This window comes from Zosterops lateralis (assembly GCF_965231275.1).
Source record: "Zosterops lateralis genome assembly, chromosome: 5".
NCBI lineage: Eukaryota > Metazoa > Chordata > Aves > Passeriformes > Zosteropidae > Zosterops > Zosterops lateralis.
Window position 1 is genome coordinate 11,141,564 of NC_139766.1, and position 14,717 is coordinate 11,156,280.

The 14,717-nt window shown below is 38.3% G+C and overlaps 1 protein-coding gene across 14 annotated transcripts in view; it reads left to right on the forward strand.

Moving 5' to 3' along the window:
- The window catches only part of ABLIM2 (actin binding LIM protein family member 2), a 125,088-nt gene that overhangs the window by 27,212 nt on the left and 83,159 nt on the right, over positions 1 to 14,717 (forward strand). For all 14 annotated transcript variants that reach the window (XM_083861882.1, XM_083861889.1, XM_083861891.1 and 11 more), the window contains exon 2: positions 3,876 to 4,019. In XM_083861882.1, the coding sequence (XP_083718008.1) occupies positions 3,876 to 4,019 (144 nt within the window). The remainder of the gene's footprint in view (positions 1 to 3,875; positions 4,020 to 14,717) is intronic.

Below are 14,717 nucleotides of genomic sequence, written 5' to 3' on the forward strand. Positions count from 1 at the left end.
TTTATAATGTTGAAAACCAATATATTGTATACTAATCTTTTTCCCACCTTTATAAGAAGCTTAAACATTTTGTCTGAAATTTTCCCTGAAGAAATGAGTTTGAGATCATCAAATGTGAGTAATGTTCGTGTAAATGGCTGTAGTTTGGCAAAGCTCTCAGGCAAATATTGTGATTCTTTGGGATGGTCCTGTGTAGGGCCAAGAGTTGGACTTGATGATCCCTGTCAGTCCCTTCCATCTCAGGATACTCTGTGAATCTGCAAAAGCACACTGAAAACATCACTTGACAACAGCCATAAGATGTGTAATGAAGCTTTAATAATAAGCAATGCCACTGTCCCTCCTTCCCTGTGGTACATGCAGCAAGTGCACGTCTAGAGTAAGCAGTGTAGAAGTGACTCTGAGGAGTTTATTGTATTTGAGCATTCTTCAGCAAACTATTGCTGGTTAATGTGCCCTACTTGGTCCAGAACTAAGCAGAATTATCTACTGTGTAGCCTGTTGGAGACAGGCTGAGTCTTGACATCAGAGATGTGTGAGCACTGGACAGTTGGCAAGAATATTGGCAGCAATGTCCTCAGCAGACAAGGCTTGCACAAAGAAGTCCTGTAGAAACTGCTCGCTCATTCCTTGCCAGTTTTTGTCCTTGTCAAAAAGTGAGTGCAGTCAGATCTTTTTAGGGTTTAAGGATTCATGAGGATACCTCTGCTGGAGCAGAATGTAGTCTGGGAGAAAGGCAAATTTAGAGAATTGGGTATTCCGTTGTATTTTGGTTTAGAAAAAGTAACTTAAAGTTAAGAAGAAAATTTCTACAAATTAGAATATAATGGTAGCATTTAATTTTTAATGAATTCTTTAGTTATGATCTGATCAGTAGTCTCAGATCATTACATTACATCAGCAATTCCTTATTTCACTTGTTAAATATGTTGATTGTTTCTTCTGATGCTTTGAAAACTGGTTTTGATGCATAAAGGCGTAAAGGTAGAATGCTGAAAATTGCTGTGTAAACTTATCTCCTTAAATATGGTTTGAAATATAAGTTAAAATGTGAAGTTCCCTAATAGAATTAGTTTCTCAGAATTCTCGGCAGTTGAAATTTCAACCCAAACCATATTAAGTGTCAATGTTTTAAAACATAAAGTAATATGTGATTAATTATATGATTTTGTATATAGAAGAGTAAGTGTTTTAAACTTTCTTCAGAAGGACCTCTTTGTGATGATCTCAGAGGCACTGTATTCCCTCTGGGGTTTTGTGTGAAATACTTAGTAGCTTAGTTCTGAACTGAGAGAAAATAAAAATAATTACCTCTTTGTTTGTAGTGTATATTTTAAATATGCTTTGTATTACTTCAAGATTAATAGAAAAATTCCAAAAGAAATTTCAAAGAATTAAAAAAAGACAAACCAAAAAAACCTCCACCTAAATATTTTCCTTTTTAGTTTCTTTTATAGTTGAGTTGCTGTTTTTTAGTTCTGAACCTTGATTTAGAGACTCAAAGAGAAGGAAATGTGTGAAGTCCTGCCGTGTAGCTCTGGACACTGAGCACTAAATACATTGTGGAAAACATTTTTTTTTCTGTTTTCTGCTGTATTTTCAGTTTGCAACCATTACCAGAAACCCAAAAATACTGAACTTTGCAACAATTTTCAGTGTTCTGCTGCTTTGCATAAAGTGCAGCTTTGGACCCCCGTGGGCAAGAAAGCAAATAGAAAAGCAGTGTTTTCTCTGGAAATGTGAGGCTGTTGAGGGAAGGGGTTTATGTTTGGTGGGGTGGGCTGCCCTCGGGCTCCATGGCAGCACTCCTGGGTTCCTCCTGACCCTGGTCTGCACTGCAGCTGGAATTCCTGAGCCGGGTTCCTCTGGCCTCTGGGACACACCACAGCATGAGCTGGCAGCTTTCTGTGCTGGCCAGGCACGGATGCCTCTGGAGAGATGCTGTTCTGAGAGGCTGAAACATGGGAATAGCTGAATGTGAAGAAAAGTCAATTGTTTAATTGTTCCAATCAGAATTTTATATTTCAATTGCAACAGTGTAGGCCCAAATGTTCTGGCTATGGTCAGCTCTTCTTAAGTTAAGACATTCATGAGTTATATGCTACGAATTTGATGCTTGTTAGCAAATCTGGAGACAGCAAACCTTTACTGATAGTTTCAAACTTTTAGCAGCTACTCTAGTAACTAACTTGGGAAAATTCTTTGTTTTGGTTTCTTACAGGGTTGATTCTTTTTCAGGGTGGGTCGTTTATTTTGGGCAGGTTACAGTACAGAGGAATTCTTGTCTCAAAAGTAAAGTATTGCAAAGTTCAGAGTTTTCTCTGTTTTTATTTGAGGAATAAATCAGACCCTCATAGCAGCCTGAACAATCTGTACTGCTTGCTCTGTGTAAGTTTGGGCATCCGCCTTTCTATAAACTTCCAGTTGCCTGTTGTGCTGATGTTGTTTTTATTGGAGATGTCCTTAATTATAACCAGGCCTTCAGTAATTGCTCCAAAGTTCACAATGCCTTGAGCAGGACTTTTTTGACCATCTCAGAATGTGTAATTTTAGCAGACAAGGCAAAATGCTAGTGGGTGGTGAATAATGCCATGAGAAGCTCAACCCCTTGTATCTTTAGGGTAAAAAAAATAAAAAAAAACAACCCCAAACCACTTTAGTTGCAGTAAAAAGTTATGTTTTGGGTAAAACTTGCAGCAAGTCCCCTGGAAGAGTATGTGGGAGGGGAAGCTTAGCATCTTACTGAAATACTGACTCCTTCAACTCAGTGGATGTGGAAATGCCTTTTTTGCTTAAGCCTATTGGCATATGAGAGGTTGCTCCATCTTGACTGATTGGTTGGCTGGCTGACTGGTTGGTTGGCAAGTTTATTTTGTAGCTAAAATTTAAACAAAAACTTTGAAATAAGCAATCCAGCCTTTGAGTAAGCATGTCATGTTGAGAAGAAAATGTCATTAAATAGGTCATTTATTTAAGATGCTTTATATGCTTTCCTGTTATTAATTCTTCAAAGAGGGAAAAAATACAGATCTGTTGAGTTACATTACAGCTCCTTTATAATTAAATACCTTGATGTTTCCTCTCTTGACACCTAAGTACGCTGTGATAAAAAATTGATGCAAGTGCTGCAGCAGGATTGCAAGAATAAGGTCATATCTCACCTGTTCCACATAACACATTGAGATGCCAACTTATCTCGTGTTATCAACACCACGAAAAATGCAATTTCTAATTTACATCACAAGATGGCAGCAAATTTTTAATTCACTTAATTTTCACTAACCTAGATTAACCTAACCTCTTGAAATCATGGTTTCCTTACAAAATGACAGAAAACTTTGTTTAATTATCAGATATGTGTGCTATTTACAGGGATGTCAGTGTTTCAAAAGTACTTAAAACATCTACAGAACTTTATTTCTGCCTTATAATCATTCAGAAAAGGCATTTACTATGAACTTTAAGGATCAGTAGCTCACAGTGTAAGAGTTACCAAGTTCCATTAAAGGTATTTTGCATAAAAACTAGCGCATTTATCTATAGTTTTGATTTCTTGAAGAGAAAATATGACAAAGCATTTTTTGAAATTCAGGCTCTCAGGACTTGATCATGTGGATTCTTTCGTCTATAAGGAATTCTGATATATGTTTGAAGTGTGTTCAGTCAAAAGCTTTCAAAGTTATGAAATAACTAGGTTGGCTTGGCTTAACTCCTTTTGGCAGATCTTTTCTCCTGTGCTGGCCGATCTCAGAAGTTAAAATTTTAATCTGCTTGACCTGATTTGTCCTAGGTGTTAATTGTCATTTCTTGTAGATCTTACAGAAGATGCATCTATATGGCCTTTAAAATGCTCTACTTTTTGTTTCCCCCTGCAGTTTCACAACCACAGGCTGTACATAGCCAGCTGGAGAAGCCATCAAGTACTGCAATTCTCTGCAATACCTGTGGAAAACCATGCAAAGGAGAAGTTTTGAGAGTTCAGAACAAATATTTCCATATTAAATGCTTTGTTTGCAAAGGTAAGTGTGACTGCTGCTTCTATGAGTAGAGCATTAGCAATGGTGTGTGACTTAATGATCCTGCAAACTTCACAAGCGCATTTTACAATCCAATCCGTGCCTGAAAGGATTTACTGTGAAATCTCTGGCTCCTTACTGTAAGATTATAAACATCCTAAGTCCCCAAACTGCAGTATGTTTTCAATGGATGTAAAGCTGCTTATATCCATATTGGAGTTTACTATAGAATTGGGGGTCAGGAGGAAGAGCAGTTTGGGAGAACAATGCAGGGCTAGGAGGGAATTAACATCTGCAAAGAAACTCAGAGGCTCTGTCTTCCAGCTCTCTAGTGCATGCTGTAGGGTGGGCCATGGCCACATCTGTTCAGGTTCTCTTGTGTTGGACTGTGATCATTAAATTCCAGTGTAACTCTCTGTGCTTTTCCATTTTTTGGGGTTGATGATTTGGTTTGCTCCAGGTTGGTGCCTAATGGTCTAATATTGTCACATGAATAGCAGAAGATGTCACAGGAAAAGGGAAATATCTGATACAACACCCCTTCTGTAGATACTTGCTTGAAAGTATCATTACATTTGAAAACTTATCTGGAAGCTGCAAAGATCTAATTTGTTTTAAATGTGCAAGTGCATAAATGTTAACTGATGTTCACTGAACAACCTGCTTACTCCATTATTATCCAGTGCTTCAAATGATATTTATTAATCCTTGTAGCTCGGTCTAGAAACATGAGCATTTCTTTCATTCCAGATGTGTTACTGTAACTATTTCTACTCCTCTTTAGAGGGAATACTAGAAAGGAAATTGTCACTATCTGTAGCTATACTGATATTTTAAAAAATCCTGTGGGATTAAGTATATACTATTAATAACTGAGGCAATCTTTAATGAGTTAGGCAGACAGGACTAAATGTTCAGCTCAATAATTCTGAGTTGTGTTCTTTTCAAAATTGCACAGCAAGCAAAATAAGCATACTGCACTTTCCTAAACAGCAAGAATATTTTGGCCATCTATTCAGAAAAGATTGATATTTAAAGCAAAACACAGCTGATGCCTTGAGAGGATACCTAGAATAGAGGCTAGACAGTGTTAAAGGAATAAAGTAGGTATTTATTAAAAAGGCCTTCAAAGGATACACCTTGGGCAGGGCCTGGGCAAGGCTACACCCAAAATGCACAACAGGCTATGAATTTTTACACTTTTATCAGTTTTGGTCCATTTATATATTGGGGTAATTGTCCAATTACAGCTTCAAGTTATGAAGTCCCATCCTCCCTGATTGCTATCCTCAATTCACTGTTGTTTATAATTTTGGGGCCTGAAGCTGCAATGGTGTCCTTGATTCTTGGCTGGAAAAGGATTGTTTTGTCTAACTACACTGTGAAGAGAACTTGTTAATACATTATATGAGTTCAGAATTATATACCAGTGCAGTACAGAATCTGGAAAATATGAAAGCTGAAGCCTTAAGGCATCACAGCCCATATATGCATCTTTTAAGTTCTTGTTAAGCCAACTCAGGAAAAGAGCAGCTGATCTGTTATTCAAGAGTCTTGTCTCCTATGTGAAGCCTCAGTAACATTCTGGTATTTGCTCCATATTATTATCTTGATGAAATCCGAGCTCCTTTTATTTTTAACAGATCTGCTATGAGAAAAGACAGATCCTACAGAGGGAGTAAGACAGAATCATACATAAAATTTTTGGTTTTATAGGCCCATCTCCATTTAAATGATGCCAGGTCACCAGCAAATGCAGCATGGGGTCACTGAACCAGTTCACTGATCCCAAATTTAGGCAGTGCAGAGGGTTTTTCCACCCCTATGCAGGGGGAGATGATGAGTGCACTGTACAAGCTGCATTGCCTCTATCTGTCTGTAAGAAATAAGAAGGAATTTGTTCGCTTCCGGCAGATCTTGGATGAAATGAGGGAAAAATCACAGTGTTAAGGAGGTAGCAGGGTAGCGTCTGTCAGCCACCTGTCAGTCTCTCAGCTGGCACAGGAGACTGTCAGAGAGGTGTGATTAAACTGCTGCTTGGTGTTGGGACTCATGGACTCCTCCATACTAATCGTTTTGCTAAGTTTGCACACATGGTTGGTTGGTTTGAGGGTTTTCTCTCATTATTTAAATGCCATAATTTCTTTTATCACCTTTCCAGGGTTTCCGTCAATTTTATGGAATTCTTCTGGTATCTGTTTTTGTTTTGTTTGTGGGCTTTATTTGGTACTTAAGAAGCATAAGTTGCTTTGTAATATGGATTTGCCATGTTGTTACATGAGAAGAGCTTTGGAACAGAACAGAGCACTGAATACACATTTCATTAGCTACATGAAAGGAGAAAAATAAGGTTAGGCAAATGTCACTTAGATTTTTAAATTAATGGATGAAAACAATACAAAAAAAAAAAAAAAAAACAACGGTATTTGGTTCTGATCAGCCTGTCTGCTTTCAGCCTTGGAGGAGACTTTTGTGCCATGACCCCTGCTGTGCACGGGCAGGGTGATGATTCTGGGAATGTATTTATCTTATTGTTGATTCCTCCCTGTGGTGTGTTTATTTTGATGCTACTCAGCAATGCAGTTTGTCCTGTCTCACCTCATCCACCACAGATGGCATGTGGAAAGAGGCTGCGTGTCCAGCATCCAATGCAGCTGCAGCACTGTCCAGGACAGATAATCCCATGTGTGGGCTGTCTGCATTGCCCTGCTGAGATGCCTGCCTGCTTGGCTGACTGCCTCTGTATTAAATCATCTTGCAGACTGCATCAGAAAACATTTAATATTTATAAAGCTGCTGGAAATTTTGGTCCCTTTCACAGAATTTAGGGCTGTACAGTGATGGAAAATGCAAACTGAAAAAGAGACCATGGATAAGAATGGGAAATGACCATGGTGCGGTGTCTAGAGGTGTTTGAGGTCTGTTTGAATGACCTCATCAGTGACAGATGACCTTATACTAGAAGAAGTCACACCTTTTTGAATATGTGTGAAATTTGAAAACATTTATTTGATTGTTTTGGATAAATTATGAGATTTCAGAGGATCAATTACATTGATTGAATGAATTGTTTCCCTTTTTTCTTAGTGTAGAAAGGTAGTTTTGTGTATTGCCATACTGCTGTCTGATTATTCATAGAATGGTTTGCGTTGAAGAGGACCTTAAAGATCATCTCATTCTGACAACCCCACCATGAAGGACACCTTCAACTAGACCAGGTTGCTCAAAGCCCCATCCAGCCTTAGAGATATCAAGGGGTGGGACAGCCACGACTTCCCTGGGCAGCCTTTCTTATGGGGTCTGTGAGTTTCAGAGTGGTAACAGCAATTATATAGATGCTTTTTGTATTAAAATTTAATTAAATAACCAAGGAAGGTTAGTATAAAGTCACTAATTTCCATGCTGTTCTTCTTAAATTCCCCAGAAAATGATTCTAAACAATTCAAAGTTTTTAAAAGGCGAAGAATTCTTTTATTATTCAAGGCTAAGAGACACATCCAGATAAAAAAATTTAACAGCGGTATAGGGAGTATCTGCTAGTTTTGCTCAGTATCAAAGTTTAATAGGACCTAGGGAGGTAAATAGGCATTATAAATAAGGTTTATGCTCATATCTATTTGTATGAGTTATTTCTTATTTAGCTGCACATCTAATCTGCTAATAAAATGCTATAGGGAACATATGTCATCTAACCTCACTTCATTTTTAACTTAATTTTTAGTTTAAAATATATCTCATTTTAATCAGGTTTTATAAAAGTACTATTATAATGAAGCAGATGTCTTTGATATTGTGTGGCAAAGTTTCATTAGACTTCAAGGGCTTTGGTTCCCATGTTTGCTAATTCTCTTTTTATTTGTTACCACTGTAATAAAAGCACCAAGGAAAATTACTAAAGCAATAAAATATTAATTACTTAGACTGTAAAATTAAAAAAAATGTGTTGAATATAAACTATTCTGAGGATGTCTGTCAGGTCAGGACTGCATTTAATGGAGTGGAGGGTATTAGACAAATATTAACTTGGAGCTTGTTTGCAACAGTGTGATTTAGCAGAGTAGAGACAGGTTAACATAGAATCATAGAGAGGAGAGATGTAGGTGCTGTAATTATACTATCTTGGGTAGCCTCTTAGATCTTTGATAAGGATAGAAATTACCTTGTTTTATTAGTATTTAGTAAGTGTTTAATTTTCTGTATTTTGATGGTGTCCTGACATTTCCAAAGTGTCAGTGACCAATTTAAATGGAAGAATCTATACCATCTTGCTTAAGAGTGTTCTTTGTACATATGTGAGAAAAACTATAACTTGCAGCTGTCCTTTCCTGGTTTATCTTGATGAAGGGAAATAAACTTCCAGTCTGAGCCATAGAGGTAAAAACATGACCTATATTCTATGCCTGCTTCATTGTATCATGGATATGTCTTGTTTTACCCCTAATCAAAATTCTCCTGATTGCTGTCTTGCTATGAGTGCTGCACATGCAGTCTTCCCTGCTGGCACAGCTAGCAAGTATATTTTTTCCCCCATTAATTTTCATGTTTTTTTAGATTAATCTGTTTGTTGGATTATACTTTTTTTTGGCCCAGAGGTGGGGCAACTGAGAGGCATTTTAAAAACTTTATTCCATTTTTAGCCTCATGTGAAGAGTGAGACAATACAGATGTTATAATTCACCTCATCAAAATCAGAAGCCAACTATATTTTAATTACAATACACTATAAGCGTTTCATGGCTTATCAGCTTTTGCCACACAATGCTGTTGATGCCTTAAAGCCAATCATCTAAAATTATCTCTTGTGGGTCCTACTACAGTGCACCTTTTATAGCTCTATTTATCCAAAGTATCTAGTCTTATTTGCAAAGTATCTAGTCTTTGAAACTTGTTTCCAGTTCCATTTCTCTCTCAGCGATGTCTGTCCTATTTTATGGCATTTCTACATCATCATTTCTTGTTTCAAAGTTTGCATACAGATGCATATTATGTGAGCCTTCTGTCAGGTTTTGAGAATTCTGTACAAATCCTTTTCCCACAAATCTGCTAGAATTTATTACACCTTCAACTTAGAATAGGGTGTGTAGTTCTGGGGATTAATGTTTCTGTGATCCTGCAGTGTCCTGGGAATTATGAAAAAGCCCAGGTCTGGATATATCACTTCCATACTATTTTCTCAGTAGAACATGCAACAGATCTCTGAGTTATATCATTTATCAGGAAGTCCTATTAATGGGAAGGGCTAAAACAGCATATTCAGTGAAAATATTAAAAGCCCAGAGTAACTTGGCAATAGGAGTTATTTGTTGGTTAGATCAAATGTATCTGCTAGGATATAAATATGTTCAAAGCTACACAGAGTAATCTGAGGGACTCACATCTGAACATAGCTACGGGGTTTCACGTTTCCAAGTGGGAATCATTTACGGGAAGCTCATTTGTAAGATTTCCGAGTCCCAGATTTTTGCCAGGCAGTAGGGACTTCTGGTATTTGTGGTGTCATGGGCACTGGGGATTAGTGTAGGGACTCTTATTCATCAGGCACTCTCAGCAGCATGTCCAACACTTCCTGAGTTTGCAATCCCAGATCATATTAACTCAGTATAGCAGGAAAAACTGCTTCCAATGTAATGCTCACCAAGGTTGCAGAGTGTGGTAGGTTTAGGGCTGCTTTTTCAATGTCATGATTGCTTGTAATTTTTATTTCACTGAAATTATGATGATGATAATGATCACTTTTGCAGGTGCAAAAGTAATTTAATGTAGCAGCAAATGGTTCTAGGCTGTAGTTTTAAAACCTGAACTTTAAAATTTTTAATCACTAATTTTCTGAAAACAACTCAATAATTAAAGCGTGAATACGTTTTGGTCAGTCAGTTAACTTGCACGATCACAAAGTAATGGAAAATTTTCCTTTTTTTTATAATCATGTTCCTGTTGCAACCTTTCTTTGCATTCTTTAAGAACTTTCTGCAGCCCCTCATGTGCTGACCATATACCCATCACATCAGCACTCTAGCAGCAGCATGGCATATATATTTCAACCAGAGTATGATGAATCTTTTTTTTTAAGAGCATCTTTCACAAATTTAATAAATACATAATATTAGTAAAGCATGCTGAAATGAAAAGGGAGAGTCATGGCTATGACTACTGCTAAAGGAATATTTTAATAACATTCAATAAAAGGTAGCTAAATACCCACCAAAGGAAGCCAAACCTCTGTTGCTTCTGTTTTTCAATTTATTTACTCCTTATTTGCATCCTTCTAGTCTATAGAATGAGGAGTTACAGTAGAAAGCTAAGTGCTCATTAGAGGATAGGATTTTCAAATTTATGTAAGCTTTGCAGGCAGTAAAGATACTATTCATATAAAGAAGTTTCAGCCCACATTAGATAATGTCACAGAATTATTATTATTATTTTTAAAGTCTGTAAGTATTTTTAATTACTTAAGTTCTCTTTTTGGATAAAGTTTCCCCTGTGCAAAAAATAAGTCAGTGTAAGGATGCCTTTGTGGAGGGGACTTCCAGACTATGTGATGCTCTTTCCCTTGAGGACACAGCAGGGATTCAGCAGCACTCTAGAGTAGCTGCTGGGCATTTCAGTGCACTAAGGTGATGTGCTGCCTGCATTGAGGCCCAGAGAGAGTTGTTGCACAAAATTCATCACTGCCACAGTGGTGTTATTCCACCTCCCACTTTCTGCAACTCATTAACACAAGACCATCTGCCATATCTGTGAATAGAGCAGGGACTTAATTTGCAAACCTTGAACTGACACCCAAAGCACTGTTAAAAAAATCTGAAAATATTTGGTGTTGTTACTTTGCATGTTGGGGGTTTTTTGGGTTGTGGGTTTTATCTTTTTTTATTGTTTTTAAAAACCTGTTTTAATTAGTCTGGCAAATGACAGCAGTATTTTATCATAAACACTTAAGATGCTATTAGGTTGAAAATGGGTTAAAGCACATTACTCTTGTTTCTTAAATTTTTTTTAGCATACTTGTGAATTTTAAATAACCAAATTGAGTTCTTAAAGCAAGAAATCAGTATAAATGAGACATTTTTTCCAGTTTTCCTGGAGATTAATTTGGTAGTTAAAAAAGCCACATACTTAATGCTGTGGGGACCTTGCTCACCTCTAAGACTATGGGAGAGCTTTTACAGGGCAGTAACACTGTCTCTAAGCTATTGGGAAGCTCTGCTCTCCAGAAGGAAAATGGAGATACTTTCTAATGAAAAATTACTCCATGTGTAGTTCCCATTTACTATAGGAATCAAGGCACATAATGCACAGAAAACTTCCCAAACTCCTTCATTTTAATTGATACACTCTAATGTTTTGTCAGTCTCATAAGAACATTCTTAAAGGGTTTTCCTCCCCTGAAGTGTTTACTCCACAGATTTACTTATGGACATCATGGCCAGTGTAGCCTGGGAGCTTGGGGAGGTGCACTGTACTCTGTATCCTTTATAGCTTTATCAGTGCTACCTGTGCATGGTGAAGTGTTGTGGGATATGATATATCCCCACAGTTCTCTATCTTTTCTGCTCCTGAAAGTTGCTTGTTTTCTTCTATCACACCTGTCTGCCTTCCTGTTTTTCCTGCTTGGAAGCTGGAGAAGAGGCCAGCAAGTCTGTCCAAGACTTTTCTGGGGATACATGCTCCTTTTTTTTGCCCTGAATACTAACAAATGAGGTGTCATTCAAGTCCTTGAGATTATAGATGGTATTTTATTGCTAATAAATACCAATATAGATGGTATATTATTGCTAATACACTGCCAATGACTGACAGGCTTGAGTATTCTTGATTTCACAGATGGGTTTGGAAAGACAGTTGATATGATAACTCATGCATAGAAGAGTGATTGAATTGTATGATTTATATACCCCATTGCAAGTTTCCTTCTGTCTTACTGCTACTTACCAGTAGACTGAAGGTTCAGCTGTGAAGTAACTAAGAGATGATATTCCCATGGCAATATTTGTATGCCCAGCAAACTTGGAGGTGGGAAAGACTTCCCCAAAAGCTTTGCGAAAAGCTTATCTGGACTAACCACACCAGACCATGCAAGGAGTAGTATCACAGTCACAGCCATCTGCTGGAAATGAGCTTGGATTACTTCAGATTAATTGCAGTTCAGTTTGAACTTAAGTTGAAGCTGTAGCGGTGGAAGTTTGCCAGGTGGTTGTGATTCCTTCTCATAGGCATAGTGGCCAGGAGAAATGTTCCACTTATAATTATGGGCTTTTGGAGAATGGGATCCCAGACTTCATCAATGGTGTATGAAGACATACAATTTAGCTGCCAAAAGAGAGTTATATCAGCAGTGTAGTACGTGTCATTCTTGGGATTGCAGTCACCAACAGCATCCATCTCATGGAAGGCACCAGAAATGGACATAAAGCCACAGTGCAGAGGAAGAAAAAATTTTATTTAACTTACATGAGGCAGAAAATGGGAGGGAAAAATACAGACTTGATATGTGCAGTTGCACATAAGCAAACCACTTGATGGTCTGGCACGTTGACTGCAGAACAGCACTGTTGGGATGGCAAGACCTGCAGTTCATGCTGCCGCTGCAGCCTGCTGTAATGTGCAGCAGCACAGTGGGCGTAGCATCCCCCAAGAAGCTGAGGACTCAGCTGGTTTTTAGGCCCAGCATGCAGTTAAAAATTAATCTACTTTCAGTAGGCTCATTTGCCAGCACAGAAAATAGATGCATTTTTTATTTGTAGACTGCAAATGGAATGCTGATGGTATACAGTAGTGGGATAGCAACCTGCTTAAAGTGCATTGATTAATTGATTTAATACTATTTATTTTTATAAAATCATAGTATAATGGAAGGGACATTTAAAGGTCATCTAGTCCAAACTCCCTGGAATCAGCAGCGATATCTTCAACTAAATCAGTTTGCTCAGGACACTGTCCAACCTGACTTTAAATGTTTCCAGAGATGGGCCATCTACCACTTCTCTGGATGGCTGTTCCAGTGTCTCACCAGCCTCACTTTAAAAAAAAAAAAATATTCTTCCATATATCCTGTCTAAATTGCACCTCTTTTAGTTAAAAAAACATTACCATTACACACTGCATAAATTTCAGTGCTTCAGGAGCTGTTACAGACACCGTGCTAGGGAAAGAAGTAGTCTGTTTCTAAACCAGTAGAGAAACCCCTCACATCTATACATGAAGTATTTTGGTGTCGGGTAACTGCAAACCAGCTGCAAGAGAAGCCACGCTGAGATACCCTCCCTAAAAACGGTGTGGATATTGTCCTTCTCAAATCCCTTAGCACATCCAGGTACTGGCTTGCTACTAAATATCATAAAAACAAGAGACGCTTATTTATTCACTACTTAAAAATTCTTCCTAAAGCTCATAACTGCTCAGGAAAAGACATTGCCTTGCATGTAGAGTAATACCAAGACAAGAAGATGAGTTGCTCTTTTTTAGTCTCTTCATTAATATAATTGCTGCATTTGCAGTGCTTTTCGTTTGTCACCAAGATGAACTCCAGAAACTGTTGCAAACTGTTTCTAAGTTACAAATAACCCTTCCTCCAGATACTCCTTTTGGAAGACAAATGCTAGGTAGGAGTGGATGTGACATAATGCTCATTTCCTGTCCTAGGAGAGTAAGATCTGGTTGCTGCCTTCAGACATTCTCTCTAGACTTCCTCCAGCTTTCTTTTCCTGGTTTCTTGTCTTTGCAGGATCATATTAGATGGGCAGTCTCTGTCCATATAAGTTGCAGGCAAGGTGCACAGCATCTCACCTGAGAGGAGACCAGTGGGTCTCCTTTCAGAGCTGCTCTTCTCAGCTTTAAACTATGACTGTTTTAATATCCAGGACAGCATTTAACTGGAATCCCTCTGTTCTCTGGTCAGCTGGGTGTCAAGTTAAGTTGGATCGGATGGTTCAGAGAGTGTAGGAGCAGGGAAAGGTTTGTGACTCAAGTTATGGCCTGTGGAGCAGAGCTGGTGGTGCAGTGATGTTCATTCAGCCACTCTTTGCAAACGGGGAGGATGAAGTGATGATGATGCTGAAAGGGGCCTGGTGAGAGGATGCCAAACTCACTTTTATTTTGAAGTCCCAATAACTTGCTTTTCTCTCTCTTTGGGTGAGCGGTTTCACTGCAGGGTTTCCTGAGAAGCCAGGATTGAGTACATTTATGCAAACTGCTTTGGAGTTGTACACAACTTCAGGATACTTGTAACATTAGTGACAGGACAGAGAGAGGCCAATACCCTGAGGTGAGACAGAGTGCCACCAAATGCCAGTGGCAGAACTGTTGCTGTTCCCATGTGCCCCAAACCTTGCATCAGAGCTCTCAGCTGCAGTGAGATAGAGCCTTCTGGGCTTCTATTTATACAATAAATACAGATTTGCTTGTGCAAAATGTAAGAAATGCATGTAGGGACATAACCCCTCCCTCCTCTTTTCAGAAATGCAGTTATGTCCTTTTAATTTTTTCTCTTGTGATCCACTTTGCAAGTTCAAACACTGTATGATGCAATTTAGAACTGCTCTAGGGCATCAGTATCAGCTCAGCATGCTGCTCAGCATCATCTTAAATCCACACTTGAGCTCTGCTTCTGTGACACCAGTAGGTAGCTGAAATATATAGGCTGAAAGAAACTCATGATACCCAGCAAGTTGTGCCAGAATTTTGAAAATTCTGTTTAAAAAGCCT